General features: G+C 38.0%; 1 protein-coding gene across 7 annotated transcripts in view; it reads left to right on the top strand.

Moving 5' to 3' along the window:
- The window catches only part of PPP1R9A (protein phosphatase 1 regulatory subunit 9A), a 132,794-nt gene that overhangs the window by 36,402 nt on the left and 74,912 nt on the right, over positions 1 to 21,480 (top strand). Inside the window, exon 1 of one of the 7 annotated variants that reach the window (XM_066197277.1) lies at positions 7,784 to 8,036. The exons of the other annotated variants lie outside the window; for them this stretch is intronic. Within the exon in view, the coding sequence (XP_066053374.1) occupies positions 7,995 to 8,036 (42 nt within the window). The 5' untranslated portion in view covers positions 7,784 to 7,994. Of the gene's footprint in view, positions 1 to 7,783; positions 8,037 to 21,480 lie in introns of those variants that run through there. 7 annotated transcript variants of the gene reach the window in all.

Below are 21,480 nucleotides of genomic sequence, written 5' to 3'. Positions count from 1 at the left end.
ATCGTCAACAAAAAATAGTATTACATGTGTAGAGCATTTGTGAATATTAGATCCAGAGTAACTTGGAAAATTAAAACAATTTTAATTTGTCTGCTGTGAAGCATTTATCCTAATACAGCACAGATAATTTAAAGTACAGTTGTTTCCAGGTTCAGTGTTGAAAATATGAAGTGGTTAAAAAAACCCCTCTAAATTCAGAACAAAACCAGTCATTCCATTCCCTCTGGAGCCAATCTGGCATGTAACACAGCTCCTTTTGACTTTTACTATCTGTGGGTTTTAATGTAGGTGGAAAACTTGCCACAAAATAATAATCTGATAGTACTCGACATTTTTAAAAAATGGGTTTTTTTCCCCCACCATATTTGCAGCCTACACAGTGAAGTTATGTACTTGAATCATGAGAAAATGTAATTTAGGAAAGCAGGAATTTACTGAGTATAAGGTCTCAAATAGCAGAGGGGAATACATTCTCAGTATTGGGCCTTTATAGAAAAGGAAAAAAGTTAGTAATCTCTTATTCAGTTGTTTCTTGAATATTTGCAAATTGAAATCAAACAGAATGTAGTATGTGGTTGTATTTTTCAGTAAAAATCAGTTGGTACCAAATTTACAGATGAAGCATCATAGAAGTAGAAGCTTTGCTGATTTACGTAGAGAAAAGTAATTTTTATGACCACTGATAATAAATGGGATCTCAAATAGGCAATGGTACAAAATTGTGGTAATACTATTGGCACACAATAAAGTGTTTTTGATCCCCTCTCCTTAATGACTGCAGTGCTCAAGATATTTTAAAATGTAAAACAAAACAAGAGGAATCCAATTTAGAAAAATCGGTATGTATTTAAATGTAAGGTCTTTGAACAGTATTTTGAGGGAGGGTATGTTTTTTAGACAAACAGCATTATTTTAAAAAAGTGTCAAGACTTCTTTCTTTGGAATATCCAGCTGGTTCTAGTTTGGGTTTGCATGTGTTTTAGCTCAGATTCTCCCTTCTTGACTGTGTATTTTAAAAGCTTCAGTTGTTTTATTAAACGTCAGGCTATTCTGTTCATAGGGTGAAGGGGGTACCCTTAAGCTTGTGCAAGGTAAATAGATTTACCATAGCCATTATAAAGTTTTTTTAGGTGTAATAGATGAGGAGTGTGTGATGATAGTTACTGAATCTGCATGCTTCTGCAGAGCTAGTTTAATGGTACTTGGTCTCATTAGGCCAGCATGCTCACAAACTGTCTGCATGGAATAGTAAATAGCTCTTGAATTATGAGTACGTGTAAATAAAAGACTGAGTATAAAATGTTATGTCATGATTTGGCTGCTTTGGGGAGTTCAAAGCAACTGCTCTGCTGCAGACACTTTGAGGAGTGGAGTATGTCATTGCATCTTGCTACTGTTTCAGCCTTGTCTTGAAGGTAACATGGAGTAATGTTCATTAAATTCATGACTGATCAAAAATGCTGACGCTTACCTCTTGTCTTGTGAGAGAAAATGCTATAAGAAGCAACTCTATAGTTTCAGGTTGCATGTGCCTGTAATTATTACTTAGCATCTATCACACATCATGAGAACTGGCGGCTCTCATAGTTCCAAAGTGCAGGGATGGCAGCAATTTTTTCCAGTCGCTGATAGCAGGGATTTCTGTTAACAGAAAGTGGATGAATCTCCCACTACTACTGCTAGTAGTATAGTCTGGCCAAGTTTCATGAATTCAATTCCCGGATATTGCCAGGAAGAACAGAATAGAAGTAAACTTTCTTGAGTTTATCTTGGGAGCTGAATTTAAAATGTTTCATTAAAACTCCTATTAACATCTGTTGGGATGTCTTCAGGTTTATTTGCAATTCAGAGTGTTCTAATACAATGAGTTTATTTGAATTTCTGGGTTTTGGGGGATATTTCATTCTTTCTTGCAAGGACACCTTGCTAATTCCTTGGAATATTTTTTAAAATTGTTTTAGACAGTGGAATGTTTCCTAGTTTATATTTCAACTGCCACATATGCCTAACATCTTTGTCAGTTCTTTGATTTATTTGAGCTGTGTTGGTATCAGACTCGATAAAATTGTGTGCAAGAACTGTAAGGCCATGTTTTCTGTCTTGAACCCTCCCTGGAGTTGAGATAGAGTACAGGTTTGAAGACAGATTGGTGACAACTCTTGATGTTAAACAGTGCAGCTGTCATTTGCCAGAAATGATAGTAGACAAGCTACTGCCACTTGCGCTTTTGTCACCAAGAAGTGTTAAAACAAGCAAGTCTCCAAGAGAGAACTTTCTGGAAAACATGGGAAGAGTAACTAAGAAAAGGAGAAGTATATTCGATATGTCCAGCTCCAAAGTTACAGCTCAGCTGGAGGAAGTAACTGGAGGTGCTAAAACCAGTTCAGCTTCCTAAACTGCCATAGATAGGACCTTGAAAGAGAATTGGCTGTTTGTCAAGCACTGTAATTTCTCCCCTTGTAAAGTCATGTTTCTTTCTGAACTGTTGGTAACTGATCACACAGTTCCATAGTTGCCTGTCTAGGAAAGGAAGGAAGCAGAGAGAAAAACACAGCCTTGGGAAAGAGAACAGCATCCCATTGGCAGCAACCTGCAGGTTCCAGCAGGTCTTCATCAAGGTTGTCTGGAAGCATCACACAAGCCTCAGCCTCATTCCTCTGCAGAAGAAATTCAGGGCGTTTGTTGCATATTGTTGGTTTGTTGTACATGCCCTGAGTTCTCAAGAAAGAATATTTCTTTGATAGGGCAGACAATTTTGGGGAGAAGAATTTGCTGTCAGAAGTTCCTCATTGAGTTTATTTTTGAGAAAAGAGGAGCAAAACCAAAACAAAGTTGTTCTACTTTTTTTTTTTTTTCCCCAAACTGCCTTCTACTAGTTACAGACATATGGCTGTGTATTGGTTTGAAAGAAGTAAGGTAGCTCTAAATCAAGCTTTCCATTTAAGAAAAGAAGGCGCAAACAATGAAAAATGTGTCTAGCTTGGTGTCACCGTGGTTTTTGGGAGATAAAGAAGACAAATAGTTGCTAAATAGAATGCAAAACTAATCCCAAAGAGTGCAGCTATTCATCATTCTTCAGCCTTTACAGCTGGCTTCATAAGTGACGATTCAGATAAATTAAATGAGGTCTTCAGTATTCTTTAAACATTTGAGAAACACATCCTTTTCTTTTAGAATATCTATCCCTCCAGTAATTGGTAAAGCAAAAATTAATCTGGCTGCTTATTTTTGTCCAAAGTTGCTCTTTTAAATCAAATGAAGGTACATCTGCTCTTTCTCTGGAGAAAATTTGTATGAGTTCTTTAAAATGTGTATCAGAAGAAGGAAAAGTACTGAATTTCTGAATTTCTTTGGAAGTACACACAGCCAATTTTAGAATACAAAAGTGACTCTTCATATGAATCAGATGTATTTCCCTGACTTTTGCTGCTTAGCTGGTTCTTAATAGCTTCTAGTAGACACTGTAATGATGTACTGCTACCTTGATCTTGATATCTTAATTGTTTGAAATGGAAAAATGCTTCAAATGCTATGGATGGCCCAGTGGGAAGCAGAAGAAGTGCTTTCACTGACATTTTTCTAAATAACGTTTGGAAATTTGCAAATAACAGTACCATTTTTTCCCACATGCTGTACTGAAACGTGTATCATGCTCTCTTCTAAACTTTCTCCTGCCAAAGGAAACCTTCAGTGAGGTCTTTTGTCTTGTGAGTTGGCGTTGAGGCCCCTTGGCATCCGTGGGTGTGGTGGGGGCTGAAGGGAGGCTGGTCAGCAGTGAATGGTGCCGGGGTCAGCAGACCTGTTCCCTGATCCAGGTGTGGTGAGCTGCTGGGATCTAACAGGTAAAACCTTTCCTCCAAGGAGATTGAAGATTTGTTCTATTCCCTGATACATTTTATTCGGAGATGGAGAAATGAACACAAAGAGCCTGTAGCAGAGAAACTAGTATCAAAGGAAAGTAATAATGAAGACTTTGGAGAGAGGTGCGTGAAGTTTGTTGTTGGAAAGCTTCCAGGAATTTTGGGAAATAGTAATTTCAAGAAATAATTTTTACATATTTAGGGGGAAAAAGCTCTAAATAACTCTTTGAGATAATTTGAAAGAATACTGCAGGAAACAATAGAAGTTTTTCTCTTTTATTTAAGGCCATAGTTGGAATGCTAAGAACTGCATTGCAAAATTGAGGATAGGAAGCATGTACATGCTTATGCACACAGATAGTTGTATATTATACATAAATACCTGGAAGGCATTGTAGAATAAGTGTATATATATGGATTTATTGAAGCATTAAGTGAAACCTAAATAAGAACAATTTGTGATGGCATCCTTTGTGCGAATGTATCTGCTAGTAGAGAACTTCATGCAGTTTATGCTTCAAAACAGGTGGAAAATATCGGTATAGATCACATAGAATTCTCTGCATTAAACTCAAGCCTAAATGTTTACTTCTATTTGTGGAATTCAACCACAAGGAATACCCTGACTGTTCTGTCCTTAAGGATTTTACATGTAAGTGCATGGAGAGAAAATGTCTTTGGGCAAACCAATAGGTATTAATATTTAAATAATGCTTAAATAATGTGATCTTGCTTAAATTAAAACTCTCCTGGTATACTCAAGACAATTATATTCACAACAAGGTAAAATTTTATCACTTTTTGGGGGGAGGGTGGATAGAGGAGGATTTCTCTTTAATAAGTTTGTTTAGTACGGGAGAGGAGCTGGAGGAGAGTATCAGTACTGGAGGAAAATATTTTACATTTTTATTTCTTTATGTTTTGCTGTGTAAATCTTGCAGTTTGGGTTGCAAAAAACTTGTCTGTGATTGTCAATGGAGACAATAATAGCTGTGTGAAACAATGTTCCTTTTCCTTCTGATTTTGAATCCAAGCAAATTTGCCTTTAAAAGTATCAGAACATATTAGTGGTGGTAAGAGGAATGGTGATGTTAGTTTAAGAACCATTTTCATATGAGAATAACTGTCTAGAACTAGCATGTGTTCCAAACAGGCTTTGGAAATCACTGGACATTGAAAAAATGGTCAAACCATTTGTGAGAAAAACTTTGCTGGAAGGCTTAGATGCTGTTTGAACTTAACTTTGATATTCATGCTGTAGCTCATGGCAGGTTTTTTTTTCATTTTAAGCTCTATCCAGGAGCTATTAATTTAGTTGTGAGAAATTGCTTCAAGCTGCAAATCTGGGATTTTCTTTTTTTTTAATACAGTATGTCAAGGTGAAAACCAACAGAAATTGGTTCATCAGGTTCTAAGTCCCAGGAATGTTACAAAAGCCGCTGACATCAGGAAATCTATAAAAACCTGGTTGCAAGTCAATACAATCCAGCATTAAAAAGATTTCAGTTCAGACCTGTTACAAATGAACAGATGATAATTATTTTTAACTAAAAAATAGGTAATATATTTTTTAAGATCACAGCTTAATCTGTGGAGCAAATGCTGGGCTACAGGAAATGTATTCTAAGGTCAAAGTCTGAGGTGCTGCACTGCTTGCTCAGCATGAGAGAGAAACTAGAAAAGAGAAGCTAGGAAAGACAAATTAGTTTTACATTAGTAGTGCAAGAGTCCACGTAAACTGTTACAGTATACTTTACTTATGGTTTGGAGTGTCGTTCTATGAACTTGGAAGAGTATGAACTGATTTTTCTTGTGATTTCTTTATAAGCAGCCTTTTAACTTGTTCTGAATCAATTTGCCACTGATTATGTATTATACAGACGAGTGAGTCTTGTAGGAGCATATGTGTTGGTCAGAATTATTTTCCCCTCCTAAAAAATAAAGAATGGTTTGCTTGGACTCATTTTCCATATCTGCGTCTTTCACTGTGATCAGTAAATTTCTGCTTTCTTTAGCTGTGATTTTCAGCAGTAGTGTATGCTTTATCCTGCCTTCTTGCCCTGTGGGAGAAACAGGAGCGTGTTCAGCACTATGTTCATGTCTGCATAGAAATCTCTCATCTTGGTTGTAGCTCCTGCCAGCAGTACAGCCCCCTGCAGTTCCATACAGAGCTTTCCTTCCGTTAGCCCCACAGCTCTCCTTGCTGTTGCACCAGGATGATGTTCACATGTTGGCATTAGTGCAGCCAGTGGAGAATGGCATAATATCCTTCCTGTGTTCATTTGTATACAGTGCTCATGCCATAAGGAAAGCAGGTGCTTGTTCAGCCATTCTCCACTTCTGGGCAGTAAAAAAAGTGAGTCCTTTGTTTGAAGGGTTATATAGTAGTTAAAAAAAAGTATGTTTCAGTGGTATTTCCTTTTTTAGGTTTTATTTGTTCAAGAAGATTTCAATCCTGCTCCAAGAGTGGGCTTGGAGTGTGGGAGGTTGCCTTGCCTGCCTTCAGGTATCAGAAAGCAGGCTCGTCTGCCTGCTGGGCTGGGGCTGCCTGGCAGCCTCCTCTGGGGTGTGCGTGGGTTCCTGCACTGCTGCTGAGGAGGTTTCTCCTCTCAGCTGTGGGGCGGAGATGCTACAGCCATTGTTCAAATAGGAAAGTCAGCTTCCTACCTGAAATGATGTGCTGTGTGCACTCCTCCCCTGTAATGTCATATAAGGAGAAGAGGAAAATGTGGGATAAAAGATAAGAGCCATGAGGAATTCAGCAAGGCTGAGTGGTGGAGGATTGTAGAGCCAGTACAGGTAATGCAGATGAGAGCATACGAGGGAAGACAGGAACAGAAGGGAAGCAAAGCAGTTTTCACAAGGGTCTCTCTTTATCTGGTCCGAGCACACTAATATCCAAAAATGTCTTGATAATCTTATGTGCAACTTTAATTGTCAAAAATAGCCAGTTGAAATGCTGGTTCACAGCTGGGGTTTTGAAAGACCACTTGAGCTGGATACTCAATTGTTTTTAACACCATGTTTAAACAGCCAAGGAAATGGATACCTTACAAAAGAGTGATATTTTAACTAGAGGTGAGGGAGGTAACCTATGTATGAACTTATGAATGCCACTCAAGGCTGCAGTGTTTTGTCTTTTGGATGGTGCTCATTGTATCAAGTCATATAAGTCAGTTTAACATTGTTCTTCTAAATCCTGTTTACACAAGGGTTTGGATAAATCCATCATCATCTCTGTGTTGCTGTTGTCACTGTTTTTTAGGCATCAGGCACAGTGTTGGCTCATGAACATAGTCCCAGCTGCAGCATGGCCCCTTAAGGTTTATGCTGTACTATAAAAAGCATTTTCCCTGTTTCTCCAAGTGTGCTGTAGTGCACAGTGTTACAGTTTCTCAAGCAGATAACACAACTGGTAAGAGATGTTGTGTAAGACTTCAGTAAGTATTCCAGAAATAGCAATTCTTTTCATGCAAATAGGTCTTCCCAGTGGGACCCTGGAGCTCTGGAGGCACTGCTTGGGTTGCTCTTGCAGATGGTGTTCAGCTGGCATGGCTGGAAGGAACTGCTTCTTCTCTCCCTTCACTTTGGCAGTCCTTTCCGTTCATCTTTTTGGAGCTGCAGCTGCATGCTCTTAGCTACCCAGGCAGTCCTGAGTAAGGCAGACTGAACTCACCTGAATAAGAAGTAACCTTGCAAAAAGGGGAGTTAGTTATTACGGACACTTGGAGATTGGTTTACCTGGCACAAAGCAGCAAATTCCTCCTCTCTTAGGCTTTTAGATGATTCTTAACATCCAGAACACAACTGCAGAAATCAGGTGGTGTTTCTGCTCTATCTGCCGGAAACACACAGGATCAGATGTTGCCAATATTAAAATCACAGTCCCTTTTCAGGAAATCTGACTCGATATCTTTCCAGGCCACCAAATGCTATTTAAAGAACAAGCCGATAGGAAAAAGAAAAAGACCAAAATACTACAGAAGTTAACAATGTCCTGAGTTAAAAGTAAAGCTGGCCAATTTCAGGCTGGTTTGCATTAGAGTAAAACAGTGATTCTGAAAGCTGTGCTAGAATTCATTCCCTCAAGATGTGTCTGTGGATTTCTTTCCATAAATGTTTTCTACGTAATAGATGATTCTGCGGCATCACATTTTTCTGTTAAGTCTTCAGAAGGTAGGAGTGATATCAATGTAACTGGAGATGTGAAGGGATTCCTCTGTAGAATTTCCTTTGATCTAATCAAGCCTCTTCTGCCTCAGAAGATGATTTGGTACCTTTAATTGTTCTTTACAGCCTTTCCATGAGACCTATGAACTTGACAAAATTATCACTTAGGGAAGAGGAGTGTTGAATGTATCCATTGATGTGTTACCTGTATGGAGAGTCTTGTTTTGTTATGCTTTTCTGCAGTAACTCCCTCTTTTCACTAACATCAGAGCAGAGGCCAAGTACAGGAAGGACAAAAAATAGTTTCTTTTTGTTAGAGATTGCCTTTAGTAAATTGTCACAATTAGTTTTCCTAGTTGCTTTTGCAATGAAGTTTAACTAATCAGTAAGACTCTTACCCTTCAGAACATGAAATTGCAATGCATTGTATGGCAATTACCTTGTAAAAAATGCCTTTCAAGAACAGCAGCAGAGGTCATGGCATGCTCCTTTTCTGTGTGTGTTAAGGAAGAACATCAAATATGTGTGAAATTAATATTTTTAAATGAGGAAAAAGAATCCACTCTGCTTGGAAAAACAGAGGACTCGTGCATAGCCAAGGCCAGATATATAAGATCTTGAAGGTACATTGTATGGGAAGTAAACTCCCCCAAATGGTTAATTTTTTTTTTTTTTTTTTTTTTTTTTTTTACTGGAAATTGATTTTCTAAATTAACTTTTAAGTGTGTTACTTTTATTTCATTGACATAATGAGAGGTGTGAGATTTGCCTGCACTGAAATATGCGTAGCTCAGAATTGTAATTCATTTAGGAATGGACTTGAGCAGCCTGCAAAGCTGGTATGATAATTAAAACATTTGAAAAATAAGGGCCATTTTAGTGACTGTTTTCATAGTTTTGCTTCTGAACGCTAATGTGATTGCTATAATCTAGAGACAGCTGTCACAAAGAATTAATTATTATTTGTCTTTATTCAGTATTTCTAGTGTGTAAGTCGCTTGTTAGTATAATTACTTGTGTTTATAGATTCCAGTTGCTTTCCTGACAAAGATTTAGTGGCATATTTTATTTTGGCAGTTCTCTATCAATCTTTTACATCTTTACCTGATGTCTTGGTTGTCTTATTGTCGCCTTAAATACACATGCAGTTCATTGTTAAAGATTTTGAGATGTCTTTGCTGGTTTGCTTCCTTCTGTTGTGCATTATGCTTCCTTGTTCTTTTTTTATCTACCTTAAGAGCCCAATTATATCCCTTAGCCTTTTCTGGCATGTGTTTCTGGTTTTGTAATTTTTTTTTTTAATGGCTGACAATAGAAGGAAAGAAAATGTGGGGCATGTAGCCTCGCCTCAGCCAGCCAACCCTTCAGCAGTTTTGCAGCACTTACAGTAATTCAGATGTAGGTTGTTTCTAGACATTCTAGCATGTCTGTCAGCCTGGGTAGTGGGATGTTTACTGCGTGACTATACTGGCTTTAAACAACAAAGATTTTAGAACAAGGGTGGGTAGGAGAAACGGTGACTAGAGCTAAGGCACTTGTCAGCTACTTGAGGTTTACTGTGTTCATGAGAGTCAGCAGGATTTTATAAGTTGGAGCACTCTGCTGTGATACTGAACTGCAGGTGGAAAATTAGAGCAAATAAAACAACTTTAATGGAACAAAATTAGCTGCTGTTCTGAGTTAAGGTTTTTGTGATTGTGGAAAGTGCTTCATGGTGGCATCAAGCACTTCCTGGAGTCTAGAGGGGGGTCAGGATTGCCACTTTGATACAGGCCTTTGGTGCAACAGACACCTGCAAAAGCTTTTTGTTCAACCTTATGTGCTGCTGCTGCTGCTAAGACCGAATGGCCCATTTGCATAGACCTTTGGTTTAAAATCAATTGCTTCCCATTGGAATATGGGCAAGTCTGGCCAGTATTGGAGGGACTGTAGTCAAGGTCCATCTCTGGGGTGGCAGCCAGTAGCTTGGCATCCAGACATGTTCCTCAGCAGCATTCCTGACAGGCAGCTGCTCTCCCTGGGTGGATAAAATCATTGAAAGAGAAAAGGCAGAAAGAAACTGGACTGTGGGAAAGGGATGAGGAGAGGACAGAGCATAAGGTGAAACAATGGGGAGACTGTGGGTTGTCTTGTTGAAATTGTTCTTCGTAATTTTGGTCCTTCTTACACCGGAGGGTGAGACTGGCAGGATCCTTGCAGTCTGTGAAATGATTTCTAGTTTGGGGGGTACCACTCTTTGGTTGTTTTGATATTAAGTGAAATTCTCAGTAAAGTGCAGTTAATGTATAGTGTTTATAGCAAGGTTTAGTGGCTCATCACATGAGAGAGGTTTCCTTTTAACTTCGTATTTTTTTTAAATCACAAACTATCTTTCGTTTCATGTCTGAGATTGAGTATTACTGCACTTGAAGAGGAATCAATGGACTTCCTTCTCCATGCTCAAGGGAGAAAAACATTCTGAAGTTCAGGTCTAATTTTGAATAAACACATTAAAAACAGAGAAAAAATAAGCAAGCTTTTTGTACTAGGAAGTCTGTCAGTGACTTGGAACGGAAGCTGAATTAATTCTTAGCAGGGGAGAAAATGTACTTTACAGGTGTCCTGTCTGCCTTTTGCCTTCCCAAATTCTCTTTCATAAAGAACTTTTCTGCCTCCTTTGGCCAGCAGCCATTCTTCTTCTTCTTCCACAGCCTCCCTGCCCAGGAGTGCAAGCCCTGTGCTCACTCCACAGTTTGTAAGGATAGGCTTCCTTCTATGTGAACGGGCTGGTAATGCATATGGGAAATTTTCAGTTAAGTTTTGCTGTCATTCATGTATATGTTATATGAAGCAGAAGCAATGCCCTTATTTTTGTTGCTCATTGCTGTAAGTATTCTGAAAGTTATAACTGGCTATTGCCTTGGATTTAATTGTAATATGATTTATCCATTTAAAATACCTTGACTGCTGTTTACTTCTGTACTATAAATATTAATTCTGATGTGCAGAGCTTGCTATTGTCCCTTAAGAAGAGGAAATGACACCGTGCAGGCTCTCCATTGCATTCCATATGTTCAAACAGTTTCGAAAGAGCTTGTGATTAGCCTGCCATCACAGTGTACCACCTCAGACTGCCTTCCCTTTGCTCTGCCAGGGAGGATCTTTGCCATTTTACAAGTTATCCTAGAAGTCCCTTTTATGTTTTTGGGTTTGATTTTTTTTTTTACTTTTTGTTGCAAATAACAACTACATTTTTCTGGTCATGGCACAAGCTGTGTAAATTGGTCTAGCAGGATTATCACAGAATTGAGAGTTTGACAGCTTTATGCTTGCAGTTTTGCTTTCACGTTCATTTGCATGTTTGTTGGTGCTCTGGTAGCTGCTTTTATTTCGTCATGAGCAGTTCAGCTATAGATCAGGCAGATGTTTTATTTCTTCATACATAGTTATGTCTGTGTCCATGCACACAGTTATGCCTGTATTTATCTTAGATGAATTTGTTATTTAGATGGTACATCCTGTTGTAAGCCTCGAGCCAAGTCTTCATCGAGGTTGTGCAGATGTCCATTGGTGATGCTCTGCCAGAGTGATGTATACAGGATCTATTTCATTGCCTTTAATGAAAACTATGGGAAAGATTAATTGAATAAAATCACACATGGCGTTCCATTAAACTGGATGCCACCAATTTACAATAATGACGTTGGGGTTGTTTTGGTTTAGTAACCTTCTGATCTCTCAAGACTGTTTCATTTAAAATGAGAGTCCCAGGCTACCCTAAATGTTGAAGCAAAATCAGAGTAGCAATACTACAGGTACAGGAAGGGGGAAGAAAATTATTCCTGCAGTGAACTATCATTTTCAGATGTTAAATATCTCTGGGAAAATACAGCCTTGGGACAACATTTCTCATATTTGCCCTAGTATTAATCATCATTTATTTGGATTTGAATTTAGAATAAATTAATTTAACATTTTTCGAGCATTTAAGAAAGTTCCAAATACTGGCATTTTCATGCATTATTTAAATATGCATATCACAATACAGATGACAGAGCATACAGGCACTTTAGCCTGTTTGCAATGAATGTTTCAGTTTCTTTTTAATAACAAGGTGAACATAAGAATGTATATAAAATCATACAATAAATGAAAATTTATTATATTTGGGTCCTCCGGTAGATTTTAATTGTGATTTTATAATGTAATTTAAGATGTTTGAGGAATAAAACATTTATAAAGCCAAAACATAAAAGCAGCAGAGCATTTCTTTGGTTTTTTTAGCAACAACTATCTCACATATACACAAGGAATCTACATTAATAACCCTTTCTTAAAAGCACATGATGAGTAAGTATCAACGTGATTTAAGTATGCCCTTGCTTGCTTTCTCTTGGATTACTTGTGCTTAGGTTATACTTGTGTATTGCACAACATATTTATGTACTTGTCTGTAGCAGAAACTTCGGTAGTATTTTTATCGTGGTACCTAAGAAGTTTGCTAGACGTAGACTTCAAAACTAGAATTATCTGATCCTGAAATGGGGGAAATGGAGGATGAGTAAGATCAAAATCAGATTCCTCTTGTATTACTACTGAGAGTTTGTTTTTATCGTTAGTCTGTTTAAATAATTAAGGGACTCGTGCTAGCTTGAGAATTTTATTTTCAATTACAATTCCCAGTAAGATTTTTCATGTAAGCTTGCTTTTCCTCTCACAAGTGAGTTCCTAAAACCCTTCTTCATGTCCTTCCTGCAGGCAGCACTGACACTCAGCACAGACTTGGGTGAAGGAGAGCGAGTCCAAAGAACAGCTGTTAATCTGTCTAATGAATAAAATCCTTTGTAAGCACCGTAACATTTTGAAAGAGAGTGAGTTCCTGAATACTCAACAGATCTGGTTACCCTGTGACAATTACAGTGGACTGTTGTAGAGTGAAAAGTCCTTTAGAGACATTGAAGCATATAATGTGCTGGAAGTCGGTTTTAATTTGTTTCAGTGCAAGGTTAGGTTTTATGGCACCTCTTTCTTCTGCATATGTTCAGCTCTTTTATTCTATAGAGCTTTTATGGAAGTTAATTGCATTTGATCTGACTTTCTGTCCTGCACATCCCTTGTTATTACAAGTCTTAAGCAGACTTTTGGTATGTCTTTGTTTCCTTTAAATGACCTTACTCTGATGTCTCTAGAAACATTTCTCCACAAAGCTGTGTCTGCCCTGTGAAACTGTGCATGGTGTGAGTGCTAGGATGCAGTCAATCCTGCTGTTAAATTGCTAGGATTAGTTATGTACTGCTGTAGATACAGCCTGAAATCTCAGCCCTTTTGTGAGTACCGGCTCTGGTAATGAGCACTGGCATCTCAGGTCACTAGCCTATGTTTGCAGTGATATTTGAGCGCTGAGAGGTAGGGGAAGGGGCTCATGTGTCTGGCCCAGAGAGGGGTATTCACAGAGAAGGGTATAAAGGAAGCTTTTTAAGAGTTGTCTTAAAGAAGAGGCAGTTCACATGACAACGGATGAAGTGAAAATGAATGGAGGCTGTCCTTTGTCCCATCACTGCCTTTCCTGGCAGTCACACGTTTAGACAGGAGAGGGACCTCACAAATCTCTTCCTGTCTCCACCTTCTGTCTCTCATCCTTGCCTTGGGCTGGTCATGCTGTAGGAACACAGCACTGTCCCTGAAACTGGCTGCAGTTTCAGCACTGGTGGCAGAACTGCAGCACCATGAGAAGCTTGCAGGTTTGCTTCCAGTCTTCTGTTACTACTTTAGCAAGGACAGAATACCATCATGAGTATTCAGAATTTTGGATAAAATGTGAAACTTCCACTAATGGATCTCAATCTTAATTGCAGCACAAGGACTCCCACTGCACTTTGGTTTAGCAACATATCTGGGACAGAAGTTCACAAGATACAGGGTAGCAGCTTTAATGAACTCTAATCGAGGTTATTTTTGTTTCTTGGTATCTGCTGAGGACAGTAGACACTGTTTTACAAAATGAAAGAGATTTCCTTTATTCTTCTGAAATTAAGTTCAGACACACAATAAACTTTGTACAAGAACTTTTTTGAAGTACACACTTTCTATAGTTTGGCAGAAAAAACTAGGAACGCTGCAAATTGGATAATTGACAGATACAGTGTGAGGGCCGGTTTTTTTAAAGTCTCTAATGTTTTGTGCTCTTCCCATGTATTTTGAGAGGATTCTTTTCTGCACAAGGGAAGGATTTCCCCCAAGAAGTAGCAGTGGAAAAAGCTGTGATAATGCAAGGAGCAGAAATGCCGTGCCAAGGGGAAAGTGTACAAGCACTTAACCAGTCTATGCTATGCAAAGGACATTTCATGCTGAAATACGTGCAAACACTGGAAAATTTGGAATGGTTGCCTTTGCACTTTTGTAGATACTTTAAGCAGAAAAGTCAGCCTGTAAGACAAAATATTGTTCAGGGACAATCTTTACCAATATGAGATTAAAGAGATTATTTTATACCTGTTTTTAAAAATGCTGTAAAGTGTTTTATTCTGTCGTTTGATTTAACATCCAATTTTTATTTTAAGATCTTCCCTTTCCTTTGTACTTCCTCTCACTCCTTCTCCCACAGTCTACAGTGAATATCCTACTCAGGCTGGATAAGGTATTTCTAGCTTTTTTTTTTTTTTTTTTTTTTGGGCTTCTGAGTCATTTCTGGAATAGACCAGTGGAAGATATTAAAGCTCATGTTTTTCTTATGTGTTCCTTGGGGAAAGTGCATCAATGATGATGCAAAATAAAAGCTTAAAATTTTATGCTAAACACTTGACTCCCCCACAAGTGTCTCTTGACATCCGGCTGGGATGGCAGTAGCCAGCCACAGTGACATTTGAAAAGGCACAGTGTTCCTCTGAGCAGTGATAATGTAAAATGCAGATTAGGAGACTGTAGAAGGATAATCAAGAATACTGCCATCAGCCACAACCTCAGATATCCCTGCTCTCCCAAACAGCCAGAGGAAAAGAGGAAGGGATACCTGCACAGGGTAATTAAGAATAACAGTGTCCTGAATTCTTCTCTTTTGTCCTCTCTGTATGTAAAGACACAGGAAAAATGTGAGAAACTCCTCCTTTCCATTTCTTGACAGAACTTGATCTATAGCTTCAACTTGTTACTTGAATCTGTCATAAGAAATAGTTCTAATTAATTGTAAGCAATGTATCACTGCCCTGTGTTTAAGAAAGGAAGGCAAAACAGACAAACCTTTACTTAGTTACTGTCACTGAGCTTTCAGTCTTTAATATTCCTGCAATCTACTCATCTGTTAATGTTTAGGAGAGTACCTCCTAAAGAGATTATCCACTTCTTTCTGTTTATAGCTGGATTACGAATCATTAGCAATCTTTAAATTCCTTAGTATAAGGGAGTGCAGTGAGAACTGTGTACACGATATTTGATTCTGTTTGTGGGAAGAACTAAGTTGCTAAGCCACTTAGGCACTCAACAGATGGAGGGGAGAGTAGGTTAAACCGTTCCTGATATATTGTAGCCTTTCACTGAACAAATAGAGTTCACTTTGGACTAAAGGTAGGCTTTTGTTTATTATGTGTCAGATTAGATTACAGTAAGTTACAGGACACAATTACAGATTTTTCTAGTGCTGATCAGTCTTCTGATTTGGGCTGTCTGTAATGGGAAGTGTTTTTTGCATGAATCTCTAATGTGTGTTTTTTGAAGCATAAAATTCCCCCAGTTTCCCATGTCTTTCATTGTCATTTTCAGGTACATTTAAATAATCACATCACTCACTGAAATTATATTTTTATTCTAGCAATATCTATACAAAACTTAAAAGCACATTCCAAATACTGATTTCCTAAATAGAATTTCCAGCAAAAAAAACCATACAAAGGAAAATTTCATGGAAGATTGTCTTTTTGTTGGTAGTCCTGTTTCTGTAACCTTCAACTTAGAGCTGGCGCACTGAACGAATTTCAGAAGTTTCAGAAATAAATCATAAAATTTTCCCTAAGAGAGAGTTTAAGTTTCCTGGTACATATTGTTGAAGAGTTTTGCTTGTGTTTCAGAACTACTTGCAGGATACTGTTCAAAAAGAGACAAGGTTCTGTGACTAGGAATCCGTCATTACATCGCATTAAAGCTACCATATCACAATAAGGGATTGTCCAAGGGCTCACAGGAGGAAAAGTGGGTCAAATAATAGTTGATGAGTTCCATTCATTACAGCATTAAATGTTTTTGACAGATGTGCACTTTTAGTTGCTTTAGGACATACTGTTTATTACTGAATGTAATGCAGGAACTATGCATGGAAGTTGGTGCACAGTAGTGGAAACGGAAAATAAAATATGTGTATAGGTATGAAGTTTCTTCAAGGAGAAGTAGTAACAACATTTACTTTAATGTGATGCTGTTAGAGAGATTACACTGTTCTGTGCAGAGAATGCCTTTTTTCCCTTTCTTGCAGCTGTTCGTGACACTTCAACTTTCTACTTATAGAAGGACTTTGAGTGTTTACAGTATAAATTTGGTTTTCCAGTTGCACCAACATGATATTTACAGTCTGATTGCCTCATTTCCGTCACAATTAAGGTACTTATATATCTAGTTTTCTGTTTGCTAGCAATTCTGTAACTAGCACTAAGGGGTGCAGAACAAGGGCCAAAATGTTTGTAAGGGCCAAAACTCACCGCCCTGATTGCAGGGGCAGGGAAGAAGCTGAAGGGGCAGGGTGATGGAGAGGTGATAGGAGCTGGGTGATCAAAACTTGCAGAATGTAATTCTCCTTTATCCCTAGGAAACACTTCAGAAAAGTATTTTAAAATTGTTGGTTGGGGATTTCTCCCAGCCTTGTTAACCAGTGTTTTACTAAATGCTTATTACCTGATGCATTGACACAGAATTTTCCTGTACCCATGCACAGGAGGATGGAATGTTGTCATAGCAGATGAGCTTAGAAGGGATGTGAGGAGATTTTATCCAGTGCTCACTCAGAGCAGGTGGAGGCAGCCCAATTTGCTTGGGTCTCAGTCCATTCCAATTTTGCATCTTCCCAAAGCCAGGGAGATTCTGCTGTCTTTTTGGATGCCCTTTTCCCACATTTGAGCATTGCCACATTGAATCTTTCTTACTTCTAACAAGAATTTCTTACAAGCTGGCTTGTATCTGTGGCTTCTTGTCCTTTCCCTTGGGAGCCCAAATCCCTCTCTAATCCCTGCTGGAAGGCAGCTGAGGGTGGTGTTGAGGTCTGCCCTTGCCTGCTGTCACCCCGGCGTGGTTTGGAGGTAATCCCACACGTGGGAGGGATGGGGTGCTGGGAGACATCAGCCACGCACCTTTCAGCACAGCTGCTGCTCTGACCTGCTGGGAGGTCACTGTGCTGTTAGGAGAGATCGTTCTTTTCCATCTTGGAATCTGTATGGTCTTTCTGGGAAGCTCTTCAAATCGTCACATTCTAAGTAAAAAAAAAACCATCCAAAAGAAACAAAACAACCACGAAACACTCCAACCAAAACTCAAAAAAACCTCCACAGAAAATCTAATGAGTGTAGCATCTTTTATTTTAGATCCATTACTGGTTTATTAGTTTTTTTATCCAAATTTTCCTTCACTTTCAGCTATATTTATACGTGGCTTATTTAAATATTTAGCAATGCATCTAATATATTATTTAGTAAACATTCGGTAAATATTTAGTAAACATGTAATACATTAATAGTGAGTATCAATATAAAATGTTAAATATTTATCCATAAAGCACAAATATATAAAATTGAAGTTAAAGCGCAAAAATAAACATACCTATACAATTTTGAACTATTCTAGAGATTAGTAGGAGAAACCTATATTATATTTACATTAATTCGGTATGTTTTTTTAACAAAGTTTCATTTGTTGGTGGAGATTATTTTTTAAGTTTAACATGATGAATGTAATTGTCCTTTTCCACTTAATGAATATACTGCTTCACAGGTTATAATGTGAGGTAACTGGTGAACACAAAATCACAGTCAAAAATTGGTCAGTGCCATAAACGGTTACACAGATTGCCATAGGCTCCTCCCTGGTAAGTAAGGGTGATACGGCATTTTTAACACACCAAATAAATCAATCAAGTGCATTAGGATTAGCTAATGTCTTGTGCCTAAGAAAAGGATACGGACAGTGTGCAATGATAACTTAATCCCGCAGCCTTCTTTTCTTCCATAAAAATGTGTCAAGGGAGAGTTATCTAGTTTTACCTTGGAGAAGCATGTTGAGGGATGGATAGCAGAGCTCTGAATTTTTTTCTGACGTGAAGTCTAAATAACTTATCTGTCCATAACAGGCAATGCTGAGGGGTTTTTTTTTTCGATAATGTATGAATGTTTAATTATGTCTTGAAAAAATGTTTTTATTGAAAGTTAGTAATGATGGAGTAATGTCTTAATATTTTGAATAATGCTTGTGTAATAGAGATCATCAGTTTGCTGTTAAGACACATAATGCTGTTTAGTTAAAGGGCTACATCACCCCCTGGTTTTTGCCTATTCTCTTAAAGTGCTTGAATAAGGAATAGGAGTGTACAGCTCAGAATATATGGGTTATTTGCTGGTCAGCATTTCAGCTTTTGCTCTCTGAATGACTTTTGGGAAATAGTTTCCACTTATGACTGTGATAATACTACTGTTTAAGTAGTTAAAAAATTAGTTTCTTTCACCTGTAATATATAAATGCATATACAACAAACACAGAATATACAAGCATAATTGCTTAAATGATGATCTTGTAAAACCCTTTTGCATTTCGTTGGTTTTGAGAATCAGAACTGTTTATATTGAAGTTGTTCTTTGGTTGCTTTCAAAAGTCTGCATTACAGAATTTAGCTATGCAGGTTTTTTTACAGCTGTGTGCAATAAACCCACTTGCCAGAGTAACTAAAAGCAAAATAAAAAAGGGGAGGAATATGTGATTAAAATTCAATTCTCTGGATACTGTATGCAGCTATTTAATTAAGAGATTATCTGGATAACTGAAGAACAGAAATAGCATCTGTTCCAAATGGAATCAATGAATATTAACTTGTGTTAAAACAGAAGAGTTTAAAAAAAGAAAAGTAGAAGAGGCAAGAGTATGTTCTTGTGTCAGACTGTAGATGAGGAAATCACGTGGTTTCCTCATCTACAGTCTGACAACGTTTTCCTCATATATTGACGAGAATGAGCAGTGGCATAGCCTTGTTTAATTTGTCTTTGTGTTAAAAATACAGAAAAGAATTCTTAATTAGCAGTCACTGGTAATTTCAGGAGTATTTTTTTTTTGTTATGGTCCCATTGCATGCTTGGGTCATGTGGCAAGACTGCGAAAAGGATTTTGTTGAGATCTTTGTACCTCTACTGTTTGTGTACCAACATTTTTTCCTTCCCTGAGAATCATTGGCTTTTCTTTGCCGTTCATATATTAGCAATTGGGAAATTCATCAGCCAGCAAAGCTCAATTATACTTCAGAAGAGACATTCCTTGGAAAGAGGTACACCTATGCCTTATCTGGAAACAATTGGGGTAGTTTTGATGCTGGTGATGAACCTTTGGAAGAACCTCAAAATTTTCCAATTCAATGTTTACCCATTCATGATTCCAGAATAAGAAAAAAACCTCTACTAGTTTAGCAGGAATTTTCAGCCGCTGAATATTGGCCTGATGCTGATGGTATTGAATTGAATTTTAGAAGTCTCTGTGACATGTTTAGAAAGCAGCTCTGAGTGCCCTTAAACTTGCCTTGATGTTAACGGGTTTTCGAAGGATTGAGTTTGTTTCAGTGTGCCTGCATGAGTACAGCGGTACAAGAGTACTTTAGATGGAAAAAAATGATAATCTGAAAGTCTCCTTACACTCTCATTGCTACGTCTGGACTAGTTTCTGTGTTTTACTCAACTGTTGAGAACCCCAAGGGCTGTAAATAGCAGTGATTCAGTGATGTTCTGTCAGATACCTGATTCTCATTATAATTTTTTATGGACAAAGATGAGATAGGCCTGGAATTGTGTGGGTGGAAAATCCACATGCGCTGAACAGGACTTTTTAAACCAATTGCTTGGTAGTATCACATCTCCCTGATCTATTGTTTCTTCCCATTCAATTTGTTTCCTTAAAAGATCTGTCTAGGTTGGTTAATGAATAGTCTCATTCATTTAGTTACAGTCTTTTTTTATACTTCTGGCTGGGCAAGCAAAATGAATTGAGAAGCAGCAAAAAGGCAACAAAAGGAGGTATCAGATCTGTGAATTCTTGCCTGTTTTACCCATTCCTAGTAACCTTTTTGTCCATATCCATGCCAGTCAGAGCGCTGGTTACATCCTCTGGAGACGATTCTTGCTCCTTCGGCTAAGCCTGGAGCTCTTAAATATCTTCCAGTTTGTCCAGTTTGGCTTTCCTTCAAGAGAAACTTATTGATTCCAAATTCCTGTAAATTTTTTAATTTAGTATGCCCCACTGAAAATTTGCTTTTAAATTTGCATATTAAATTTGGACTTTGTTTCTGGGAATTCATTCTTTTGCCTTGTAGTTCCAATGGTATCTTCTTCATAGACACCTTACCTACACCTTGGATCTTCAGGCTGCCTCCATTTCTTAGAAGGGATTTGGAGGAACAGGTGAAGAAGTGTTCACTGTGCACAGTGGTTTTTTTATGTTTGGGAGGTCCCATATACCAAAATGGGGTATTACATGATTTGCGTGCATTTGCTTATAGTTTAAGCAGTAGTTTAGGTTATCCTGGAACATAGTGGGTGAGTATCATCAAACCTAGAATCTCTCAGTGTGCCTTGGTGGCTTGCAAAATCCCATTTCTTTGTAGTCGATTTTTCTTAGTTCACACCAAAACTTACATAACAGAAGTGTCTGCCACTTCTAATTTTGTTTTTATCAAAGCTGAACTTATATCAACTGTATATCACATATGTGTATAATATACGAGTATATAACATTCTATTTAGGTCTTTCTGATGCCATTTTACCTATTTAGGTTCTTACAGTCATGGATTTGCAGGGGAATGGAGGTTCTTGGTTTGCATGTCCACCAGCCTGCCCGCCTGGTTAACTTTCTGTGCAGCACGAGGGACATTGAGCCCATTGTGTTCCTTGTGGGATGATGGAATGCTTCTTTCCAAAAGGGAAAGACATTGGGCATTAAATTCTGATACATCTGAAGTGTAGCAGCAAGGTTAGATTTGAGATCCTTTTCTTTGAAAGGAGGAAAGGCTGAGCCTCAGCACTACAACACTCTAATAACATTTGTTATGTATTACAATAACTATTCTAATAGTTATTTGTTCATGATGATCTGGCACAAATTTATAACTGCATCGTTTTACTGCTGAAGTTTTGTAGAAGTGGTGAACATCTACTTTTGGAGTTTACTGCCTATATCAGAATTCAGGGATGAAAATACAGTTTGGTCGGTTTTCTACTTCCTGTTTTTCCTCATTTCTCAAATTTG

The sequence above is a fragment of the Chamaea fasciata genome, unplaced genomic scaffold (genome assembly GCF_029207755.1).
Source record: "Chamaea fasciata isolate MVZ Bird 193981 ecotype frontalis unplaced genomic scaffold, bChaFas1.0.hap1 SCAF_1, whole genome shotgun sequence".
In the NCBI taxonomy this organism is placed as follows: domain Eukaryota; kingdom Metazoa; phylum Chordata; class Aves; order Passeriformes; family Sylviidae; genus Chamaea; species Chamaea fasciata.
This window is presented reverse-complemented; position numbering and strand designations above follow the sequence as displayed.